The sequence below is a fragment of the Cyrtonyx montezumae genome, unplaced genomic scaffold (assembly GCF_038088225.1).
Source record: "Cyrtonyx montezumae isolate F1298 unplaced genomic scaffold, pur_monq_1.0 scaffold_85, whole genome shotgun sequence".
Taxonomy (NCBI): domain Eukaryota; kingdom Metazoa; phylum Chordata; class Aves; order Galliformes; family Odontophoridae; genus Cyrtonyx; species Cyrtonyx montezumae.
In genome coordinates this window covers 271817-291166 of record NW_027072095.1, presented here as the reverse complement: position 1 = coordinate 291166, position 19350 = coordinate 271817, and the positions used below count along the sequence as shown (strand labels likewise).

The window sequence follows — 19350 nt, the reverse complement described above, 5'->3', positions numbered from 1 at the left end:
GTCCCTTTAACCCAAAGGAGTCAGGGATGGGGGGGGGCACCGACAGCCCTTTGGGGTTGGAAAGGACTGCGGACACACTGGGGGCACTCAGCACTGTAGGGACACAGCACTGCAACCACAGCCCACGGGTGAACCCCCCCGGGTACCCCTTCATCTTCCCCCCTCCTTGGGATTCTACCAGCCCTGGGGGAGTCATGGATCCCTTCAGCAGAAGGGCACACACAGTGCTGCCCCCAGCCCCAAAACACAGTGGGGGCCACAGGGGGGGGGGGGCACCCAGCAGAGGGGTGGGCGCTGGATGCTGGTGCAGCATGGTTTGTTCAGCAATAGGGATCAGTGCTTCGCTTTAAGGGCCAATGGAGCACTTGGGCAGAGGGAATCAATGAACGTTAGCTGGACAACATCCCATCCCCGCTCTGCCTGCAGTGCCAGCAGCCTTGTTTTCTCCTAATGCTGCTCCATGGGGAGCACCGGAGTCACAACAGACGGCCTTTATCTGCCGTACCCACCCCACCGGGGGCAAGGACACCTCCCTCGGATTTCACATGCACTGCTATGGAAGCTGCTCATGACGGCCTAACGAGCAACAAGTTCATCAAGCAGGGGCCTTATGATGGTGGCACAGCATCAGCAGACGAGGGATGTCATCCCTCTGGACTTCAGTGAGGCCTTTGATGCAGTACCCCACAACGTCCTGCTGTCCAAATTGGAAAGAGAAGGATTTGATGGGTGGAGGGTATGATGGGACCTGTGGGATCGCACCCAGGGAGCGGGGCTCGATGGCTCAGTGCTGGGATGGAGGAGACCCACGGGCTGAGAGGTGGGGCCGTGGGGTGAGCTGAGAGGGGTCTGTCATATCCAAACGGGAGCAACAGGAAAGAAGGGGACACTCTTCAGTTGGGTCAGTGGTGATAGAGCAAAGGGAAAATGTTCCAAGCTCAGATGGGCAGATTTAGTTAAAGTTTCATGCTGGGTGAGGGGGGAGGCACTGGCACAGGCTGTGCAGGGACGTGGGAGCCCGGGGGTCCCCCTACAGCACCACACTGGGAGTAAAAAGTGGGAAGGATGAGGAAGGGGGGGGATGGAAGATCGGCACAAGGGCAACAGGTGAGCCCCCAGACCCCTGCCCACCCAATGAGGGAGATGTGCTGTCGGTACCCCCCCCCCCGGTCAGGTAGCAGGAGCCCAGGAAGGATGTGTGTGAATGAACCCACCACTCCTGTTCATACAGACACACAGCTGCCATATAACATTATGAACACTTCCCACCCACATCCCTCCCATCTTCCGCCCCCAACAGTGGGGGAGAGAAATCCCCCCAAGGACTGAGTGGGGACTGAGGGTGCTGAGCTCAGCCAGCCCCAGCAGTGTGTGTGTGAGTATGGGGGGGGGTTATCCCAGCATGACAGCACAGAGCACTCAGACACAGAGCTGAACACAGGGAATGCTTTTTAATCATTGAGACACATAAGAGAGGATGGAGGGGGTCTGTAACAGAATGCCCAATGAACCACAGACCAGAGAACAGCACAGCAGCACAACACCGCTACAGACCCGTGGGGGTGAGGAGGGGGATACAAGGTTTGTTCCCTGTAAGAGCAGCACTGTTGTGAGCCTTCAGTACTCCTCTCCTTCCTCCTCACCCTCACCCTCCACTGAATCCACCCCCACCTCCTCGTAATCCTTCTCCAGGGCGGCCATGTCCTCCCGTGCCTCCGAGAACTCCCCCTCCTCCATGCCCTCCCCCACGTACCAGTGCACGAAGGCGCGCTTGGCGTACATCAGGTCGAACTTGTGGTCCAGGCGCGCCCACGCTTCGGCAATGGCCGTGGTGTTGCTCAGCATGCACACAGCACGCTGCACCTTGGCCAGGTCCCCCCCAGGCACCACGGTGGGGGGCTGGTAGTTGATGCCCACCTTGAAACCAGTGGGGCACCAGTCTACGAACTGGATGCTGCGCTTGGTCTTGATGGTGGCGATGGCGGCGTTGACATCCTTGGGCACCACGTCCCCGCGGTACAGCAGGCAGCACGCCATGTACTTGCCGTGCCGAGGGTCGCACTTCACCATCTGGTTGGCCGGCTCGAAGCACGCGTTGGTGATCTCGGCCACCGACAGCTGCTCGTGGTACGCCTTCTCTGCAGAGATCACTGGGGCATATGTGGCCAACGGGAAGTGGATGCGGGGGTACGGCACCAGGTTGGTCTGGAACTCGGTCAGGTCGACGTTCAGGGCCCCATCGAAGCGCAGAGAGGCAGTGATGGAGGACACGATTTGGCTGATGAGGCGGTTCAGGTTGGTGTAGGTGGGGCGCTCGATGTCCAGGTTCCTGCGGCAGATGTCGTAGATGGCCTCGTTGTCCACCATGAAGGCGCAGTCGGAGTGCTCCAGAGTGGTGTGGGTGGTGAGGATGGAGTTGTAGGGCTCCACCACGGCCGTGGACACTTGTGGGGCCGGGTAGATGGAGAACTCCAGCTTGGACTTCTTGCCATAGTCGACCGAGAGCCGCTCCATCAGCAGCGAGGTGAAGCCGGAGCCGGTGCCGCCCCCGAAGCTGTGGAACACCAGGAAGCCCTGCAGCCCCGTGCACTGGTCAGCCTGGAAAGAACAGAAGACACCACGTTACTGTCAGCCATCCTGCATTCACACTGCGACTCATTAGCGGAGGAAGACAAGCTCCCAGGGATGCTGGCTCAGCCCCTTGAGACACAAAGCAGGGAAACAAGCAGGTGCTGGCCCCCACAGAGGTGCCCGGGCAGCAGCTGGAAGCAGCACTCCCACAGGAACAGCACTGTGTGAAGAGGGAATCATGAGCTTCCCTGAAAGAGTTAAGCACTCAGCAGAGCTGCTCACAAGCAGCACGTAAAGAAGGATCAGAGTCCATGACAAGGGGAACCTCACACCACTTGAAAGAAGGAGCAAAGTGAGGTCTTCCCAAGCACTGCCCAGCACCCCCCCAGGCCCATCCCACACCCAGAACCAACATTTGGGTCTGAGTGGGGGGGCTGCAACAGCACATCAGCAGCAGCCAGAGGAGCAGAGATCAACATCCCACTGACTGCAGGAGGAGGGGCCCTATGGACCCAGAGCCCCACAGCACAGCACAGCTCATTGCTGCCCCCAGGTCCCACCGGGTGGGGGGGACACCCAAAGGCAGCAATGGTGGCAGGGGGCTGTACCCACCAGCTTGCGGATGCGGTCCAGCACCAGGTCGATGATCTCCTTGCCGATGGTGTAGTGCCCCCGCGCGTAGTTGTTGGCCGCATCCTCCTTGCCCGTGATCAGCTGCTCGGGGTGGAAGAGCTGCCGGTACGTCCCCGTGCGCACCTCATCTGGGGGGGGAGACACACCGGGCACCTCGTTAGCACCACCACAGCACCGTCACCCCCCCCCCCACTGCGTCCCCACCCCCACTCACCGATCACCGTGGGCTCCAGGTCCACAAAGACAGCACGGGGCACGTGCTTGCCGGCCCCCGTCTCGCTGAAGAAGGTGTTGAAGGAGTCGTCCCCCCCCCCGATGGTCTTGTCGCTGGGCATCTGCCCGTCGGGCTGGATGCCATGCTCCAGGCAGTACAGCTCCCAGCAGGCATTGCCGATCTGCACGCCCGCTTGGCCCACGTGGATGGAGATGCACTCACGCTGTGGGGTGGACGAGGGAGGGGGGTTTGGGTGCTGCTCTGCTCAGCCATCACAGCTCTGCTATGCCCCACACCCTGAGCTGGTGACGCTGCTTTCCCCGGGCTCTGCTCATTCTGAGTGGGACGGTGACACTCAGCCCCCACGGCTCTGCTGCGTCCCATCGCTGCAGAACTCGGGGTGGGGGTCCCCATTTCCTCCCACTTGTACTGGGGGGGGGACACACAGCACCTGCACTGCCTGGATGGGATCCAGCACAACCGTGTCACTATGGGACGTTCACTTCGTGCCTGGATGGGCCCAGAGGGGACACGCAGTGCTCAGTGCCATCGCTACGGGCAGCGGTGGGGAGGAACAACGTTCCCATGGGCAGCATTGGTGCAGTTTGGGGGTGAGAAGGGGGGGCAGCGAAACACCCTGAGACCCCTACAGCAACGGGGCACTGGCTCCACCCCACGAGTGGGGGTGGGGTTCATTTCACAGCGTGGGTGGGAAGGGGAAAGCACCGAGGAGGATGAGGAGGAGGAGGAGGAAGCACAGCAGTGCTGACATCACTGCAGGGAAAGCACGTGGCCACCGACCGAACCCGCAGCGATGACTACAGCACCGGGCTGGGATTGGGGGGGGGTGGGGGCAGGGAGGTGAGGGGGGGGGCAATTGCTCTGCCACTCCCCCACCCAGCACATTCCCAGCCGCACCCTTCCAGCACCACCTGCTCAGCATTCCTTCCTGGAAGGGCAGATGGTGCTCATCCCGGGGGGTGGGGGGGTTAAGCCTGGGCTTTATGGGAGGGACACATCACCCCCCCCCCAACAAGGGGGAGAAGGATTAACCCCACGGGGTCTGCTCTGAGCCGCACGTGGACGGGTGCGGGGAGCAAACTGGGACAGGAAAAGGGAATAGGGTGACCCTGAGGGGCAGGGGGTTGGGGGCTTTGGTGCCGCAGGGGCGGGGCCGTGTGTATGTGTGGGGAAGGAAATGGGGGGAGGAGCGCGCCCGCACCTTCCCGCGCGCGGGAAACCCCTAACGGTCGCGGCTCGGCGCCAACGGCGGGCTCACGCCCCGCCCCCATCCGAGAAACGTTGGGGGGGGGGGGGGGGGGGGGGGGAAAGAGGGGGACCTGGAACCACGTGCAGTGCCCAATGGGATCCTGGGGGGGTGAGGCTGCTCCCCCAGGTCACGCTCTGCCCCCCCCCCCCACCCCGCAGCCGTTGCTTCTCCTCCCCAACAGTTACTCTACGCCCCCCTCCTCCCAGCCCCCCCCCCAGCCCCTTTTCGCCCCATTAGCCCTTGTTACCTTTGCCTCCCCTATCTCCCGTTGCTCCCCACCCCCTCTCGCTCTGCTCTGACCCCCCCCATCCCTATTTCCCCCCCCACCCCATTTGCTTACCCCCCCTTCCATATCTCAAAGCCCTCCCTCAATTTCTGCTCCTTCTCTCCTTCGCCCCCATCCCGTCCACCCCACAACCCTACCCCCTAGTCCCCCCGCCCCATACCATGGCTGCAGTACTCGGCCCGACGCAAAGAGTCGCCGCAAGTTCCGACTGCGGCCGTTGCCAGGCGCGCCCTTATATAAATGGAAACGTCAACGGCCAGCGCCCGCGCTCCTACTGGCTGTTGCTGCCGCCCATCAAACCGTCCCCGGCACTGATTGGTTGAGCCACGTGACGCGTTCCACCTTCCCCCCCCCCCATCTGCAGAATGGGCGACTTGCCCTCCCCTCCCCCCGCCCCCCCCCCCTCCCCCCCTGCAGTGCGGTACAGCCCCCATCTAGGGCCGCAAAAGAGGTCCGGGGGTGGGGGGCTGCTACAGGGATCGCCCACCCCGCAGTCCCCACGGTGTGTTTTACCCCCCCACACTGCGGTGGGGGGAGGGTGGAGGAAGGGAGGATGAAAGCAGCAGCCGTTAGTAACCCCCCGCGCCCCCCGCCTATCTCCGCCCGCCCCGGTGCGGTTTTGCTGCAGAGGAAAACTGCGACAAAGCGGAGAGAGGAAGGGGGGGGGGGGGGGACATGCAGCACGTGCTGCCTCCCCCCCAACCCGCCCAGAGCCTTTAATCCGATTCCGCATTGCCTCCTCCCACCCTTTCCCACCCAAGCCCGGCTCCCCAGGGGGTCCCCTGCCCATCTGCAACCCCCGCCCCCCCCCGATGCCATCTGCACCCTGCCCACCCCCCCCACACACACCCCCCACCTCGGTGGTCGCAAGGTCGGACCCCTCCGCAGACCCCGGGGCTCTTTGCTCCCAGTACGCAGGAGCCCGTGGGACCCCCACCCGTGTCGTGCCCCCCCCCACCCCCCCCTTCACGGCCGCACTGCAGCAGCGCTGCGCTGACGTGGCGCTGCCTCATGGCCGCCGGCCGTGAAATGGCGGCTTAGAGAAAGGGAGAGCCCCGAAGGGGGGGGAAGCAGGGGGTAAGAGGGGGAGTTGGGGGGGTCCTGGGTGTCCGTGACAGCCCCCACAGCTCCCGCGTGGGGTTCGCGCCGCGTTGCGCCGTGAGCACAACGGGATTGGGGGGTGGGAAGGGGATGAGGAGGGGTGTGGCTGACTGCCCCCCCCCCCCCCTCATAGGGGTGCATTGCCCCTACCCGAACGGAGCGGTTCTTCTTTCCAAACCGATGGGGTCAGGGATGATGGGGGGGGGGCACTTACAGCCCTTTGGGATTGGAAGGGATTATGGACACAATGGGGGCACTCAGCACTGCTACTCCGGCCCATGGGTGAACCCTCCCCCCCTTCTAATGGGGCTCCGTGGGCAGCAGAGCCCACCCCCCTCCTCCTTATGCATCTGCCAGCCCTAGGAGGGCCACGGGGGGGCACCCAGCAGAGGGGTGGGCGCTGGATGCTGGTGCAGCATGGTTTGTTCAGCAATAGGGATCAGTGCTTCGCTTTAAGGGCCAATGGAGCACTTGGGCAGAGGGAATCAATGAGCGTTAGCTGGACAACATCCCATCCCCGCTCTGCCTGCAGTGCCAGCAGCCTTGTTTTCTCCTAATGCTGCTCCATGGGGAGCACCGGAGTCACAACAGACGGCCTTTATCTGCCGTACCCACCCCACCGGGGGCAAGGACACCTCCCTCGGATTTCACATGCACTGCTATGGAAGCTACTCATGACGGCCTAACGAGCAACAAGTTCATCAAGCAGGGGCAAAACAGCTGGGGAGAGATTGAGTGGGCATACGACCACCCCAGCTGCTAATGCACAGAGAGCAATTAGCATTTATTAATGAGTTACTGGAGAAGGAGGGGTATGTATGTCCTAAAAGTTCAGACGCAGAGCCTTGAGCTCTGAGAGCGTGTGCTCCTTTGTCATAACACCCAGATCGTAGGGGGGGGGGATAAAGGAGCACTGCTTTCCAACACCACGTTTGGGGTTTGAGGGTTTTCTTCCCGTTTCAGGTGATGGTGGCACAGAGGGAATGAGCACCGCAGAGGTTCCCGCAGTGCTGCACTGGGGGGGTGGCATAAATGCACACAGTAGTTGGGGTTATGCAGCCCTGTTCATGTGGTTGGGGGGGTCACAGTGGGGGGCAGCTCCGAACTATCATGGAAAGATGGGGTGGAGGGTGAGAGAAAACATGAAAAGCCCCCAAAACGTGGGCTGGGATAAGGAGGGGTTTCATTAAAGGAAATTAAGGCAAATAGGATGAAACTCTTCTGACTGCCCTTAGGTAAGCACAGCTCTGTGCCCCCTCCCTGCATACCCCCACCCATACTCTGCAGGCTGCTCACTCAGCTGGGGCAGTCAGTGTTCTGCTTATGGGGGGGAAAGAGGCCAAGCAACCCCCACTCCTGTCCACCCCATGGGCTTTTCCAGTGGGGTATCCATCCTTAAAAGCATCACCTACCAGGTTAAAATGGGGGGGAAAGAGGAAGGGAGGATGTTCAGCACAGGAGCACTTTGTGTCCCCATCCCTCAGGTTCCCCCCCCTCCCACGAGGAGGATGCAATGTGCTGCCCTTTGTCCCTCCCCCCTCCCCCAGGATGGCTGTGTCTGCCCACTGCTGGGGTGTGAATGAACGCACTGTTCTCATTCCTAAGCACATGCAGCTCCCATGTAACCTCGTGAACAGCTTCAGCCGAGCACTTCCCACCCACGTCTGCCCCAAACAGAGGGGGTAAAGGGGCTGGGACACCCCCAAGGACTGAGCTGAGGGTGCTGAGCTCGGCCCATCCCCAGCAGCACCACCAGAGATGAGAGAGGGAATGGGGAGTTGGGCCAGCATCACAGCACAGAGCAATGAGACACAGAGCTGAACACAGGGAATGCTTTTTATTCATTGAGACACACAGGAGAGGGTGGGGGGGGTCTGTAACAGACTTCCCATTGAACCACAGACCAGAGAACAGCACAGACAGCAGCGCAACACCGCTACAGACCCGTGGGGGTGGGGAGGGGGATAACAAGGTTTGTTCCCTGTAAGAGCAGCACCGTTGTGAGCCTTCAGTACTCCTCTCCTTCCTCCTCACCCTCACCCTCCACCGAATCCACCCCCACCTCCTCGTAATCCTTCTCCAGGGCGGCCATGTCCTCCCGTGCCTCCGAGAACTCCCCCTCCTCCATGCCCTCCCCCACGTACCAGTGCACGAAGGCGCGCTTGGCATACATCAGGTCGAACTTGTGGTCCAGGCGCGCCCACGCTTCGGCAATGGCCGTGGTGTTGCTCAGCATGCACACAGCACGCTGCACCTTGGCCAGGTCCCCCCCGGGCACCACGGTGGGGGGCTGGTAGTTGATGCCCACCTTGAAACCAGTGGGGCACCAGTCTACGAACTGGATAGTGCGCTTGGTCTTGATGGTGGCGATGGCGGCGTTGACGTCCTTGGGCACCACGTCCCCGCGGTACAGCAGGCAGCACGCCATGTACTTGCCGTGCCGAGGGTCGCACTTCACCATCTGGTTGGCCGGCTCGAAGCACGCGTTGGTGATCTCGGCCACCGACAGCTGCTCGTGGTACGCCTTCTCTGCAGAGATCACCGGGGCGTATGTGGCCAACGGGAAGTGGATGCGGGGGTACGGCACCAGGTTGGTCTGGAACTCGGTCAGGTCGACGTTCAGGGCCCCATCGAAGCGCAGAGAGGCAGTGATGGAGGACACGATCTGCCCTATCAGCCTGTTGAGGTTGGTGTAGGTGGGGCGCTCGATGTCCAGGTTCCTGCGGCAGATGTCGTAGATGGCCTCGTTGTCCACCATGAAGGCGCAGTCAGAGTGCTCCAGAGTGGTGTGGGTGGTGAGGATGGAGTTGTAGGGCTCCACCACGGCCGTGGACACTTGTGGGGCCGGGTAGATGGAGAACTCCAGCTTGGACTTCTTGCCATAGTCGACCGAGAGCCGCTCCATCAGCAGCGAGGTGAAGCCGGAGCCGGTGCCGCCCCCGAAGCTGTGGAACACCAGGAAGCCCTGCAGCCCCGTGCACTGGTCAGCCTGCGGGGACACAAGAAGGGCTCACGTTGGATCCAGGCAGCTGCACAACTCCATCCTTCCTCTCTGCGGCCTCGGGAGGATGTTTTGGAGGTATTCCTTCTGGGGGAACCTCCTGGGGTAGGAGCCACCAGGACAGGGTGATGGGGCACCTCCAGGCACTGCCATCTGCCCCTTGGGGCGTGGACCCCCTGGGGGACAGTAGTCATCCTGCAGAACTTGGTCCTTCTTCTTTATGGCCTCTAGAGGACACTGTGTGGGATTTCCAGCACTAGGAAAGGGTGAGGGGCACCTCCATCCCCTGGGGTTCACCACTTGGAACGTGGACCCCGTGGGGAAGCCCCTTGGGAAGAGTTTCGTGGGTGAGGGGCAGATGCCTGCAGCTTCCCCCACCCATGGGTTGGGGATGGGGAACAGAGCACACTGCGGTCCCAGCCACAATGTTGGGATGGGTGTGGGACACAGCCCATGGCTCTGCCTCCACCCCCACATTCCCTGGGGGTCAACCCCTCTAAAGCACAGCTGGTTGTGGCCACAGCTGGGGGGAATAGGGGGGGGCAGGGAAACAAAGGAAGAATTGCACAGCTCAGCACTGCCGGGGGACGCGGCGCTGTGGAGCAGCTCCAACACCGCAGCTGCACCGCGGCACGCTGCCAGCCAATGGCAGCCTGCACAACAGGATTACCATTAATTAATATATTCAATCTAAATCCAGCCCGGCTGGGTCCGGAGGGGAGGGCGAGACCGAGGAAGAGAGCCTTTGTCCTCATCACGCCACCCACCCGAGCAGCTCCAGCAGCATCCCACCGACTGCAGGAGGAGGGGCACTATGGAGCCACAGCCCCACTGCACAGCTCCTTGCCGCTGGGGGGGACACCCAAAGGCAGCAATGGTGGCAGGGGGCTGTACCCACCAGCTTGCGGATGCGGTCCAGCACCAGGTCGATGATCTCCTTGCCGATGGTGTAGTGCCCCCGCGCGTAGTTGTTGGCCGCATCCTCCTTGCCCGTGATCAGCTGCTCGGGGTGGAAGAGCTGCCGGTACGTCCCCGTGCGCACCTCATCTGGGGGGGGAGACACACCGGGCACCTCGTTAGCATCACCACAGCACCGCCAACCCCCCCCCCCCCCCACTGCGTCCCCACCCCCACTCACCGATCACCGTGGGCTCCAGGTCCACAAAGACAGCACGGGGCACGTGCTTGCCGGCCCCCGTCTCGCTGAAGAAGGTGTTGAAGGAGTCGTCCCCCCCCCCGATGGTCTTGTCGCTGGGCATCTGCCCGTCGGGCTGGATGCCATGCTCCAGGCAGTACAGCTCCCAGCAGGCATTGCCGATCTGCACGCCCGCTTGGCCCACGTGGATGGAGATACACTCGCGCTGTGGGGTGGATATGGGGCAGCGTTACCCCCTGACTCAGGAATGCCCTCCCGCCCCAGCCTGGATCCCCATGGAGATGTTGTTCTTACGGATGGGCTGAGATGAGCGCCCTCTGGCGGGGGGAATACGGCCAGACCCTCCCCCCCAAGTCTAGATCGTACCCCATCCCATTGTTCTGGGGCTGCAGGGAGCCCTATAGCGCAGCCACACCCATTCGGGGCCGGGGGTGTCAGCATAGGGGGAGCCCCATCCATCTCCGTAACCCCACCCATGTGGGCTCAGCACCGGGGTCCCACGCTGCCTGTGGGGTTGGGGCCACGCCCTACCCTATAGGGACGCTGAGGCTCGACACCGGGACTCGTTCTGCCCGGGGGGGTCCCAGTTTAACCAGGGCCTCACCCGCTGCGGACTCAGCGCTATTTTACCCCATCGGACCGGGACCACGCCCAGACGGGCTCACAACCGGAGGACGGAGCTCCTGTTGTGCTCCGTTAACCGGGAGCCACGCCCAGCACGGAGCCGGTACCGGGAGGTCCCATCCGACCCTATTTAAAGGGACCCGGTGTTCCCCGTCGCGGTTTAACGGGGGCCACGCCCTGTGCTGACTTGGCACTGGGGCTCGTTTTTCCCCACGTAACGGAGCCCTAACATTCCCCCCCCCCCCCACAACTCGATTTAAAGGGGGCTACACCCGGAGCAGAGCCGGTCCCGAGGGATCCCCGTTCCGTCTCAATTAGTGGGTCCTACACCCCCCCCCCCGATTTAACGGGGGCCACACCCAAAGCTGATTCGGCACCGAGGCCTCATTCTGCCCGGATTAACGGGACCCGAGACCGGTTTAACGGAGACCACACCCGGTGCGGGCTCTACAGCGACCGAGGGGCCCTCATCTCCCCCCCCCCCCCCACACACACCCGTGATCTCATTACGTGCTCCGCAGCAGCGAAGGAAAAAAAGAACCAAAACGGGGGGGGGGGGAGGGAAAAAAAGCGGTGAAATGCTCAGAGCCCGATCCCTGTGCCCCCCCCCCCGTGCTCACCATGGCGGCTGCTCGCTCCGGGGCTTTCTCACAGCACGACGCTGAGGCAGTCGATGTAAGAGACGCGGCGGGGCCGGGCGGAGGAGCGGGGCTTTATAGGGCCGCCGGGGCGGAGCGGTGCGGCGCGGGGGGGGCCGGCCCCGACGGCGGCCATTGGTGTGCGGGGATGAGGTAATGCCCCCCCCTCCCCCTCATCCCCCCCACCTCTTTCTCCCCCCCCCCCGCCCCGCTCCACCCGCCCTTTGTCTGCAGCTCCGTTGGGGCGGGGGGGGGCGGGGGATGCGGAGGGGATCGCTGCCACCGCCACTCCATCACTGCTCTCGGCTCTGAGGGTCCGTTCTGCACCGTGGTCCGGTCCTCTGTCCCCATCCCTGGTCCTCCATTCCGGGCCCTGGCCCCGCCCGCGGTCCCCCAGTCCTGTCCCCATCCATGTCCCCATCCGTGTCCCCATCCGTATCCCCATCCCTGGACCCCGTTCCTCTCAGTGCCACCGGCCCCAGCCACGCCTTGCTCCCCATTCCCAGCTGTGCCACAGCGCTCTGGTTCTCAGCTGCGGCACTGTCCCCATCCCTGTCCCCATCCCTGGCCACACACTGGATCCTAGCTTTGGCCACGTCCCCATTCCCATCCCCATCGTGGTCCCCAGTCTCAGCCATGTCACTGTCCCCAGCCGTGACCACGCACCCCAGTCCCCCTCCATGTCCCCATCCCCAGCCACACCCCAGTCCCCATTTGAACCGTGCCGCCGTCCTCATGTTGGCCGCGTCCCTGTCCCCATTCCCGGATCTGTCCCTGTCCCCGCCGTGGCCATGCCCCAGTGCCCTGGTTCCCAGCCATCCCTTGGCCCCGTGCAGCCGTGGCCCCGCGCCTGTCCCTGTCCCTCTTTGTGTGCCCGGGCTGCAGAAAGCCGCCCCTAGAGGCCCAAAGCAGGGGGAGTCCTGGGGCTGTTTCGGGACAACTTGCCCCCCCCCCCCCCCCCAGGCCCTCAGAACAGCCCCGGGACCCCCCCCCCCCCTCACCGCAGACCTCAGAACGGCCCCGGGTCCGACAGCAGCTGCACTGCAGCAGTTGGTGTTTGGGACACAGCTAGACCACCCTGACCCCCCCCACCCCCCACGCCATCTGCTGCAGCCCCCCACCCCCCCCCGAGCCATCATCCTCCCCAGCTCCAGGGGTCCCTGCAAATCTCCTGGTGGCTCTTCTATGGGTGGGGGGTCGTGCCCCAGGGCGCAGCATCACCCTCCCCCCCACCCTCCAAGTCTATCACGATTTTCTCTGTGTTTCTCACACGATGTGTGTATTTTTAGGGCACTCCATGTCCTCATTCTCATGTCCTCGACGCTTTGCCCCCCCTCCCTCGATGCTTTTGGGGTGCTGCTAAACCAGGGCGGGGCTTCCCCCCCACTCCGGGAATATGGGACTGCAGACAAAGAGGAGCCACGAGCCGGGCAGCGCCCACCGGAACAAAGGCTGAGGTGGCCCCAGTCAGGCTGTGCCCCCCCCTCAGAAATCGGGCTCCCCACGGCTGAACCCACAGCCACTGCCTGTGAGTGCTCTGTGGGGTTCTGACCCCCCCCCCAAAGAACGGGAAATGCAGCCCCCAACCCACAGCCCAGGGATGGGAGGTGCCCTTCAGTGTCCCCAAGGACATGGGTGGGGGGGTTATGGGGGCTCAGACCTGCCCCCACAGCGGTGCAGGGTGAAGGGTAATGAATTCCGAGTGCTGGGCATGGGGGGGCTTCCTCCACCCCCCCCCCACCTCGTTAGGTATGGACGGCCACTCTCCACCGCGCCGCCCGCTGCTAAGCAACGGGGTTGCTAGGAGACAGGTTGCTAGGATAGGCTGCGACCCCCATGTACCCCCTCCCTGCTCCCATCAGCTTATGGGGGGGGGGGGGGGGGTCCAGCCAAGGGGAGTGCAGGAAATGGGGGCTGGCTGGGAGACGAGGACTGGCCGGGGGGGGGGGTCTGGAACCCCAATACCCCCCCTTTCCATACTGTCTGACACAATCCCACCACCCCCATCTGACACCATTGTACTGCTGGGGGGGTGGGTTTAAAACCACCCTTGTGCCCTCCCACCCCCCCTTGGACAACCCCTCTGTGCTCTGCTATGGGGAGACACTAACCTTAGCCCCCCCCTCCCGATGCACAGCTGCAGCACACAGCAGTGCATACTGTTGGGGGGGGGAGGGTCTCCATTTCCCCTAGCTCCCAGTACTGCCCCCCCCCCCCGCATGTCCCAGTGCCCCCCCCCCAGCTCCTGGCCGCCTGGGCTGTGTTGACTGTTGGTAGCAACGCAGCAGCTCCTGGTGACGGTTGCTGGGCCCCCACTGTGTTTGCAACCCAGACATAACCCAGAGCAGAGGCTATGCCCCCCCCCCACACCTTCCAGAGCACCCCAGCCCCACTGTAGCCCCCCCACCATCCATCACTTCTCCCCCCAATACAGCCCAATCCGAGGTCGTGGTGTTGGCGTGGGGCTGGTGGAGTATTCCCCCCCCCCCATCGCCTGTGCCCGCTAGCTCTGTCTGTCTGTCTGTCTGTCTGTCTGTCCCCTGAGCATCGATGTGACATGTTCACCCAGGATGAGGGATGGGGCCCTGGGGGTACAGCAGAGGTGGGGGCACCCAACCTTACAGGGTGACCCCTGTGCCCCCCCCCCACCCCGGGAGTGGGGGTCCCCATCCCCACCGTATTAAAGGACACCTTGTCCCATATGGGGTAGGGGGGTTCACGACATGTCCCCATAGTTTGTGTGTCCCACATCCCCTCCCGACCCACATGAGATGATGAAAGGGTGGGAATGGGGGGGGGGCACAGGGCTAAGTGTCGAGTGGAGGGGGTGGGGGGGCTGTGTCTGTCTGCTAGCGCGGGATGTGGGGAGGGGGCTGCAGGTGCGGCACCGCATTGCGGCAAAGCCGGGGATAAAGGCGCGGGGCGGCGGCTGCGGTGGAGAGATAGGGATGGGGGGAAACGGGGGGGGCGGGGGGTGCAGGGGGAGCTGGAGGGGTGATGCTGGAATTACCCCGTGGGGAGGGAGGGGGGTCCTCAGCATGGGGAGGTTCTGGTGGTACCGGGGATGAGCAGTGGGCAGCACTCGGGGGGAGGGGGGCGGGGCATTGGGTGCTCCAGCCCCATATAGGAGCCAGCACCGGGGGCGTGGGGGGGGGCACTGGGTAAACGGGGGTGGGGGAGCGTGGAATCACGGTGCAGTTTGGGTTGAGGGGGTGCAGCCACACGGACACGCAGGACACACAGAAGACTGCGATAGCACTGTAGGGACACGCTCAGGACCCCCCCCCCTTGGGGCGGAGCGGGGGTCCCTCAGCCTTGGGGACATCCTGGTTCCCCACACTGAGACCTCGCGGGCCCTTAAATAGAGGAAAGGGGAGCAGTGACCCCCCCACCCCCAAGGAAAGCCCCACACAGGGGTCACAGAGATCCCCCAGACGGTGACCCCCCCTCGCAGACGTGAGGTGAACCCTGCTGGCCTGCTCCTCCTGCCCCACAGGATCTGCCCCCCCCCCCCTCCCAGAGCTGCCCCAGGGAAATGCCCCCAGGCGCTGGCGGGGGAACAAAGGCGGTGGCGGGGAAAGGAGACGGCGCGGCGGTGCCCCGCGGGGATTCCCACGGGAACGGGGACACGGGGACAGCGGGACCCCTCAGATCACCCCCCACCCCCTTCCCGCGCCCCGGTTCCGCCTGAGCAGGGCTGGGGCTGGGGGGCACCGGGAGCCCTCCCATTGGGGTCCACCAATAGCCCCTCCGCGCCCCCTATGGGAAAGCCCCGCCCCTTCTGCTCAAACCACGCCCCCGCCAGACAAACCACGCCCACACATTCCACTGTATGACGTCATAGACGACGGCCCCCCCGAAAAGCCCCGCCCTCCCCGCCCCCGACGTTCGAATCAACCAATCCGCGCCGGGGAGAGGCGAAAAGGGCGGAGCGAAAGGAGGGCGGGGTCCGAAGGGGCGGGGACGTCGGGGGCACTAGTGTCCCACACCACTGAGGCCTCTCCCCCTCAGCTACATAAGGGTGGGCCGCGGGGGGGGACTTCCCTCTGTTCCTCTCACCGGCGGCTTCATAACGAGTCGGGCAGTGAGTGGCCATGGTGAGGCGGGACACGTGTGGGCTGTGGGACTGTGTGGGTGGGTAGGAGGATTCTGGCGTGGGGCATGAGAGGGCTATGGAGCCCGCGTGTGATTGGAGATCGTTAGAACCATGCGTATCCTGGAGACGGTGTAGACATGTGGTGGATGGGGGGGGGAGGGTCCCGCGTGGGATTGGAGGGTCAGGTGCTGTAGGATTTGTGGGAACAATGTGAGGGTAAGGGGGCAGTCTGAACCATGTGTGTCCCAGGTAGTGTGTGGGAGTGGGGTGTGTGGGGTCACTCGTAGATCACAGAAAGTGTGAATCACGCGTGGGTCAGCACTCATTTTCTGCCCGGGCAGAGCCCCGTGGGGCCGCCGGATCTCTGTGGGTACTGACACTGCGCCCACGGCCTTTGGAGTTTGCTCCCGCCCCACCCCGAGCCACGCACCGGGTCCGTGGGGCTGAGCTGTGGGCATAGGGACCGTGGAGTGGGGCAGTGCCCGGTGCTGGGTGGGAATGAGCATGGCTGAGGGTGCTCCATCCCAGTACAGCTGGGGGCCAATGGGGAGAGCACTGTCCTCAGCTCTGGAGAAGAGGATGCAGCACAATGCGAGCACACGGAGTCCCAGTGTCCCTGTCCCATTATTACAACTGGGGGGAACTGGGGACCCCCACCCCGAGTTCTGCAGCGATGGGACGCAGCAGAGCCGTGGGGGCTGAGTGTCACTGTCCCACTCAGAATGAGCAGAGCCCGGGGAAAGCAGCGTCACCAGCTCAGGGTGTGGGGCATAGCAGAGCTGTGATGGCCGAGCAGAGCAGCACCCAAACCCCCCTCCCTCGTCCACCCCACAGCGTGAGTGCATCTCCATCCACGTGGGCCAAGCGGGCGTGCAGATCGGCAATGCCTGCTGGGAGCTGTACTGCCTGGAGCATGGCATCCAGCCCGACGGGCAGATGCCCAGCGACAAGACCATCGGGGGGGGGGACGACTCCTTCAACACCTTCTTCAGCGAGACGGGGGCCGGCAAGCACGTGCCCCGTGCCATCTTCGTGGACCTGGAGCCCACGGTGATCGGTGAGTGGGGGTGGGGAGGCAGTGGAGGGGTGGTGACGGTGCTGTGGTGATGCTAACGAGGTGCCCGGTGTGTCTCCCCCCCCAGATGAGGTGCGCACGGGGACGTACCGGCAGCTCTTCCACCCCGAGCAGCTGATCACGGGCAAGGAGGATGCGGCCAACAACTACGCGCGGGGGCACTACACCATCGGCAAGGAGATCATCGACCTGGTGCTGGACCGCATCCGCAAGCTGGTGGGTACAGCCCCCTGCCACCATTGCTGCCTTTGGGTGTCCCCCCCACCCGGTGGGACCTGGGGGCAGCAATGAGCTGTGCTGTGCTGTGGGGCTCTGGGTCCATAGGGCCCCTCCTCCTGCAGTCAGTGGGATGTTGATCTCTGCTCCTCTGGCTGCTGCTGATGTGCTGTTGCAGCCCCCCCACTCAGACCCAAATGTTGGCTCTGGGTGTGGGATGGGCTTGGGGGGGTGCTGGGCAGTGCTTGGGAAGACCTCACTTTGCTCCTTCTTTCTAGTTATGTGAAGATTTCCCTTGACATGGGGTCTTCCCTACCCCTAGGCGAGGGAAGGAGAATGGGGTGGGGATCAGCACCTCCTTCTCACACCATCAGCAGCATGGGAAGCAGCGTTAAGGACTACAGGTGTGGCTGCCCTGGGGGGCCAGGACAGGGTGAATGGGTCAGTGCTGTCCCCTCCCCACACCAGCCCCAGGGCTCTTGTCTGCTCCTGGTGCCAATCTGGCTGCTTGTGGCTGGACCCGGGGCTTCTGCGTGGGTGCTGCTGCCGCCGTGGGGCCGGTTGGACCGGTGCTGCTGCCCCATTGCTTTGAACCTGTGTTCCCACGCCAGCAGTGGAGCTGCAGTGCTGCTGGCTGCGCTGCGGGTGATGGCAGCACATCAGGTTGTACCAGGATGGCTCAGGCCATGCTTCTCCTGATGGGTGTGGGCTGTGAGGCCGTGGCTGAGGCTGAGCTGCTCCAAACCCCCATCCATATGTCTCCACTCACACTGACCAGTGCCCCCACCGCATAGGCTGTGTCCCCCAAGATATCCACACCCCAAGGGGCAGATTGCAGTGCCTGGAGGTGCCCCATCACCCTGTCCTGGTGGCTCCTACCCCAGGAGGTTCCCCCAGAAGGAATACCTCCAAAACATCCTCCCGAGGCCGCAGAGAGGAAGGATGGAGTTGTGCAGCTGCCTGGATCCAACGTGAGCCCTTCTTGTGTCCCCGCAGGCTGACCAGTGCACGGGGCTGCAGGGCTTCCTGGTGTTCCACAGCTTCGGGGGCGGCACCGGCTCCGGCTTCACCTCGCTGCTGATGGAGCGGCTCTCGGTCGACTATGGCAAGAAGTCCAAGCTGGAGTTCTCCATCTACCCGGCCCCACAAGTGTCCACGGCCGTGGTGGAGCCCTACAACTCCATCCTCACCACCCACACCACTCTGGAGCACTCCGACTGCGCCTTCATGGTGGACAACGAGGCCATCTACGACATCTGCCGCAGGAACCTGGACATCGAGCGCCCCACCTACACCAACCTGAACCGCCTCATCAGCCAAATCGTGTCCTCCATCACTGCCTCTCTGCGCTTCGATGGGGCCCTGAACGTCGACCTGACCGAATTCCAGACCAACCTGGTGCCGTACCCCCGCATCCACTTCCCGTTGGCCACGTACGCCCCGGTGATCTCTGCAGAGAAGGCGTACCACGAGCAGCTGTCGGTGGCCGAGATCACGAACGCGTGCTTCGAGCCGGCCAACCAGATGGTGAAGTGCGACCCTCGGCACGGCAAGTACATGGCGTGCTGCCTGCTGTACCGCGGGGACGTGGTGCCCAAGGATGTCAACGCCGCCATCGCCACCATCAAGACCAAGCGCACTATCCAGTTCGTAGACTGGTGCCCCACTGGTTTCAAGGTGGGCATCAACTACCAGCCCCCCACCGTGGTGCCCGGGGGGGACCTGGCCAAGGTGCAGCGTGCTGTGTGCATGCTGAGCAACACCACGGCCATTGCCGAAGCGTGGGCGCGCCTGGACCACAAGTTCGACCTGATGTACGCCAAGCGCGCCTTCGTGCACTGGTACGTGGGGGAGGGCATGGAGGAGGGGGAGTTCTCGGAGGCACGGGAGGACATGGCCGCCCTGGAGAAGGATTACGAGGAGGTTGGAGCTGACAGCGTGGAGGGCGAGGAGGAAGGAGAGGAGTACTGATGGATCCTAATGAGTGCCTTGTCTGGACCGCTGCACTGTGAGGCTCAATAAAGCTGCCATGTTTGCAGATTTGGCTGTGGGTTGTTGGTTTTATTGGTGGTTTATTGGTGGTGGGTCGTGCTGGGCGTTGGGCTCTGGGTCTCTGTGGTTATAGGTCCTCCCGGTCGTGCTGTTCACGTGGCCGTGGTTTCTCTTTGCTGTAGCCGCTCTGTACCCCCAGTCCGCCCGTGTCTATGGTTATCGGTCCTCAAGGAGCGACCCCCGTTCTCGCCGAAAAGCGGAAGTAGCGTCCCCGCGCTGTGACCTCTCTGCACTGCCGCTCCGCTCATCTCTATCGTTCTAGGTCCTCCTGTCCTTCCTCACGCATGCGCACACCGGCGCGGGGCGGCGGTACCACCGCGGGGGTGCCGTGCCGCCGCTCGGCCAGCAGGGGGCAGCAGTGCGGTGCCCCGTTAGTGCCGGGGGTCCGCGGCGCCTTCGGGATATCAATGGAGCTCG

General features: G+C 63.6%; 3 protein-coding genes across 3 annotated transcripts; 1 reads left to right on the top strand and 2 right to left on the bottom strand.

Moving 5' to 3' along the window:
• Window positions 1-1594: 1594 nt before the first annotated feature.
• Window positions 1595-5193, bottom strand: LOC136059766 (tubulin alpha-1B chain). The gene is made up of 4 exons (XM_065753900.1): window positions 5135-5193; window positions 3419-3641; window positions 3184-3332; window positions 1595-2598 (listed from the first exon to the last, which is right to left on the bottom strand). The coding sequence occupies exons 1-4, from the start codon at window positions 5135-5137 to the stop codon at window positions 1618-1620; spliced, it is 1356 nt and encodes a 451-aa protein (XP_065609972.1). The 5' UTR covers window positions 5138-5193; the 3' UTR covers window positions 1595-1617.
• A 2700-nt stretch (window positions 5194-7893) lies between these two features.
• TUBA1A (tubulin alpha 1a) lies at window positions 7894-11561 on the bottom strand. The gene is made up of 4 exons (XM_065753901.1): window positions 11477-11561; window positions 10215-10437; window positions 9975-10123; window positions 7894-9064 (listed from the first exon to the last, which is right to left on the bottom strand). Exons 1-4 carry the CDS (start codon window positions 11477-11479, stop codon window positions 8084-8086), a joined length of 1356 nt encoding a protein of 451 aa, XP_065609973.1. The 5' UTR covers window positions 11480-11561; the 3' UTR covers window positions 7894-8083.
• A 3969-nt stretch (window positions 11562-15530) lies between these two features.
• Window positions 15531-18921, top strand: LOC136059769 (tubulin alpha-1C chain). Its single transcript, XM_065753902.1, has 4 exons — window positions 15531-15591; window positions 16425-16647; window positions 16733-16881; window positions 17878-18921. The coding sequence occupies exons 1-4, from the start codon at window positions 15589-15591 to the stop codon at window positions 18850-18852; spliced, it is 1350 nt and encodes a 449-aa protein (XP_065609974.1). The 5' UTR covers window positions 15531-15588; the 3' UTR covers window positions 18853-18921.
• The last annotated feature ends 429 nt before the right edge of the window (window positions 18922-19350 follow it).

Bases quoted from the DNA above. Each gene is read 5' to 3' on its own strand.
- LOC136059766 (XM_065753900.1), bottom strand. The intron at 3,333-3,418 runs GTGAGTGGGGGT...CTCCCCCCCCAG, and splicing joins CCTGGAGCCCACGGTGATCG to ATGAGGTGCGCACGGGGACG. The intron at 2,599-3,183 runs GTGGGTACAGCC...TGTTCTTTCCAG, and splicing joins TGGACCGCATCCGCAAGCTG to GCTGACCAGTGCACGGGGCT.
- TUBA1A (XM_065753901.1), bottom strand. The intron at 10,124-10,214 runs GTGAGTGGGGGT...CTCCCCCCCCAG, and splicing joins CCTGGAGCCCACGGTGATCG to ATGAGGTGCGCACGGGGACG. The intron at 9,065-9,974 runs GTGGGTACAGCC...GTGTCCCCGCAG, and splicing joins TGGACCGCATCCGCAAGCTG to GCTGACCAGTGCACGGGGCT.
- LOC136059769 (XM_065753902.1), top strand. The intron at 16,648-16,732 runs GTGAGTGGGGGT...CTCCCCCCCCAG, and splicing joins CCTGGAGCCCACGGTGATCG to ATGAGGTGCGCACGGGGACG. The intron at 16,882-17,877 runs GTGGGTACAGCC...GTGTCCCCGCAG, and splicing joins TGGACCGCATCCGCAAGCTG to GCTGACCAGTGCACGGGGCT.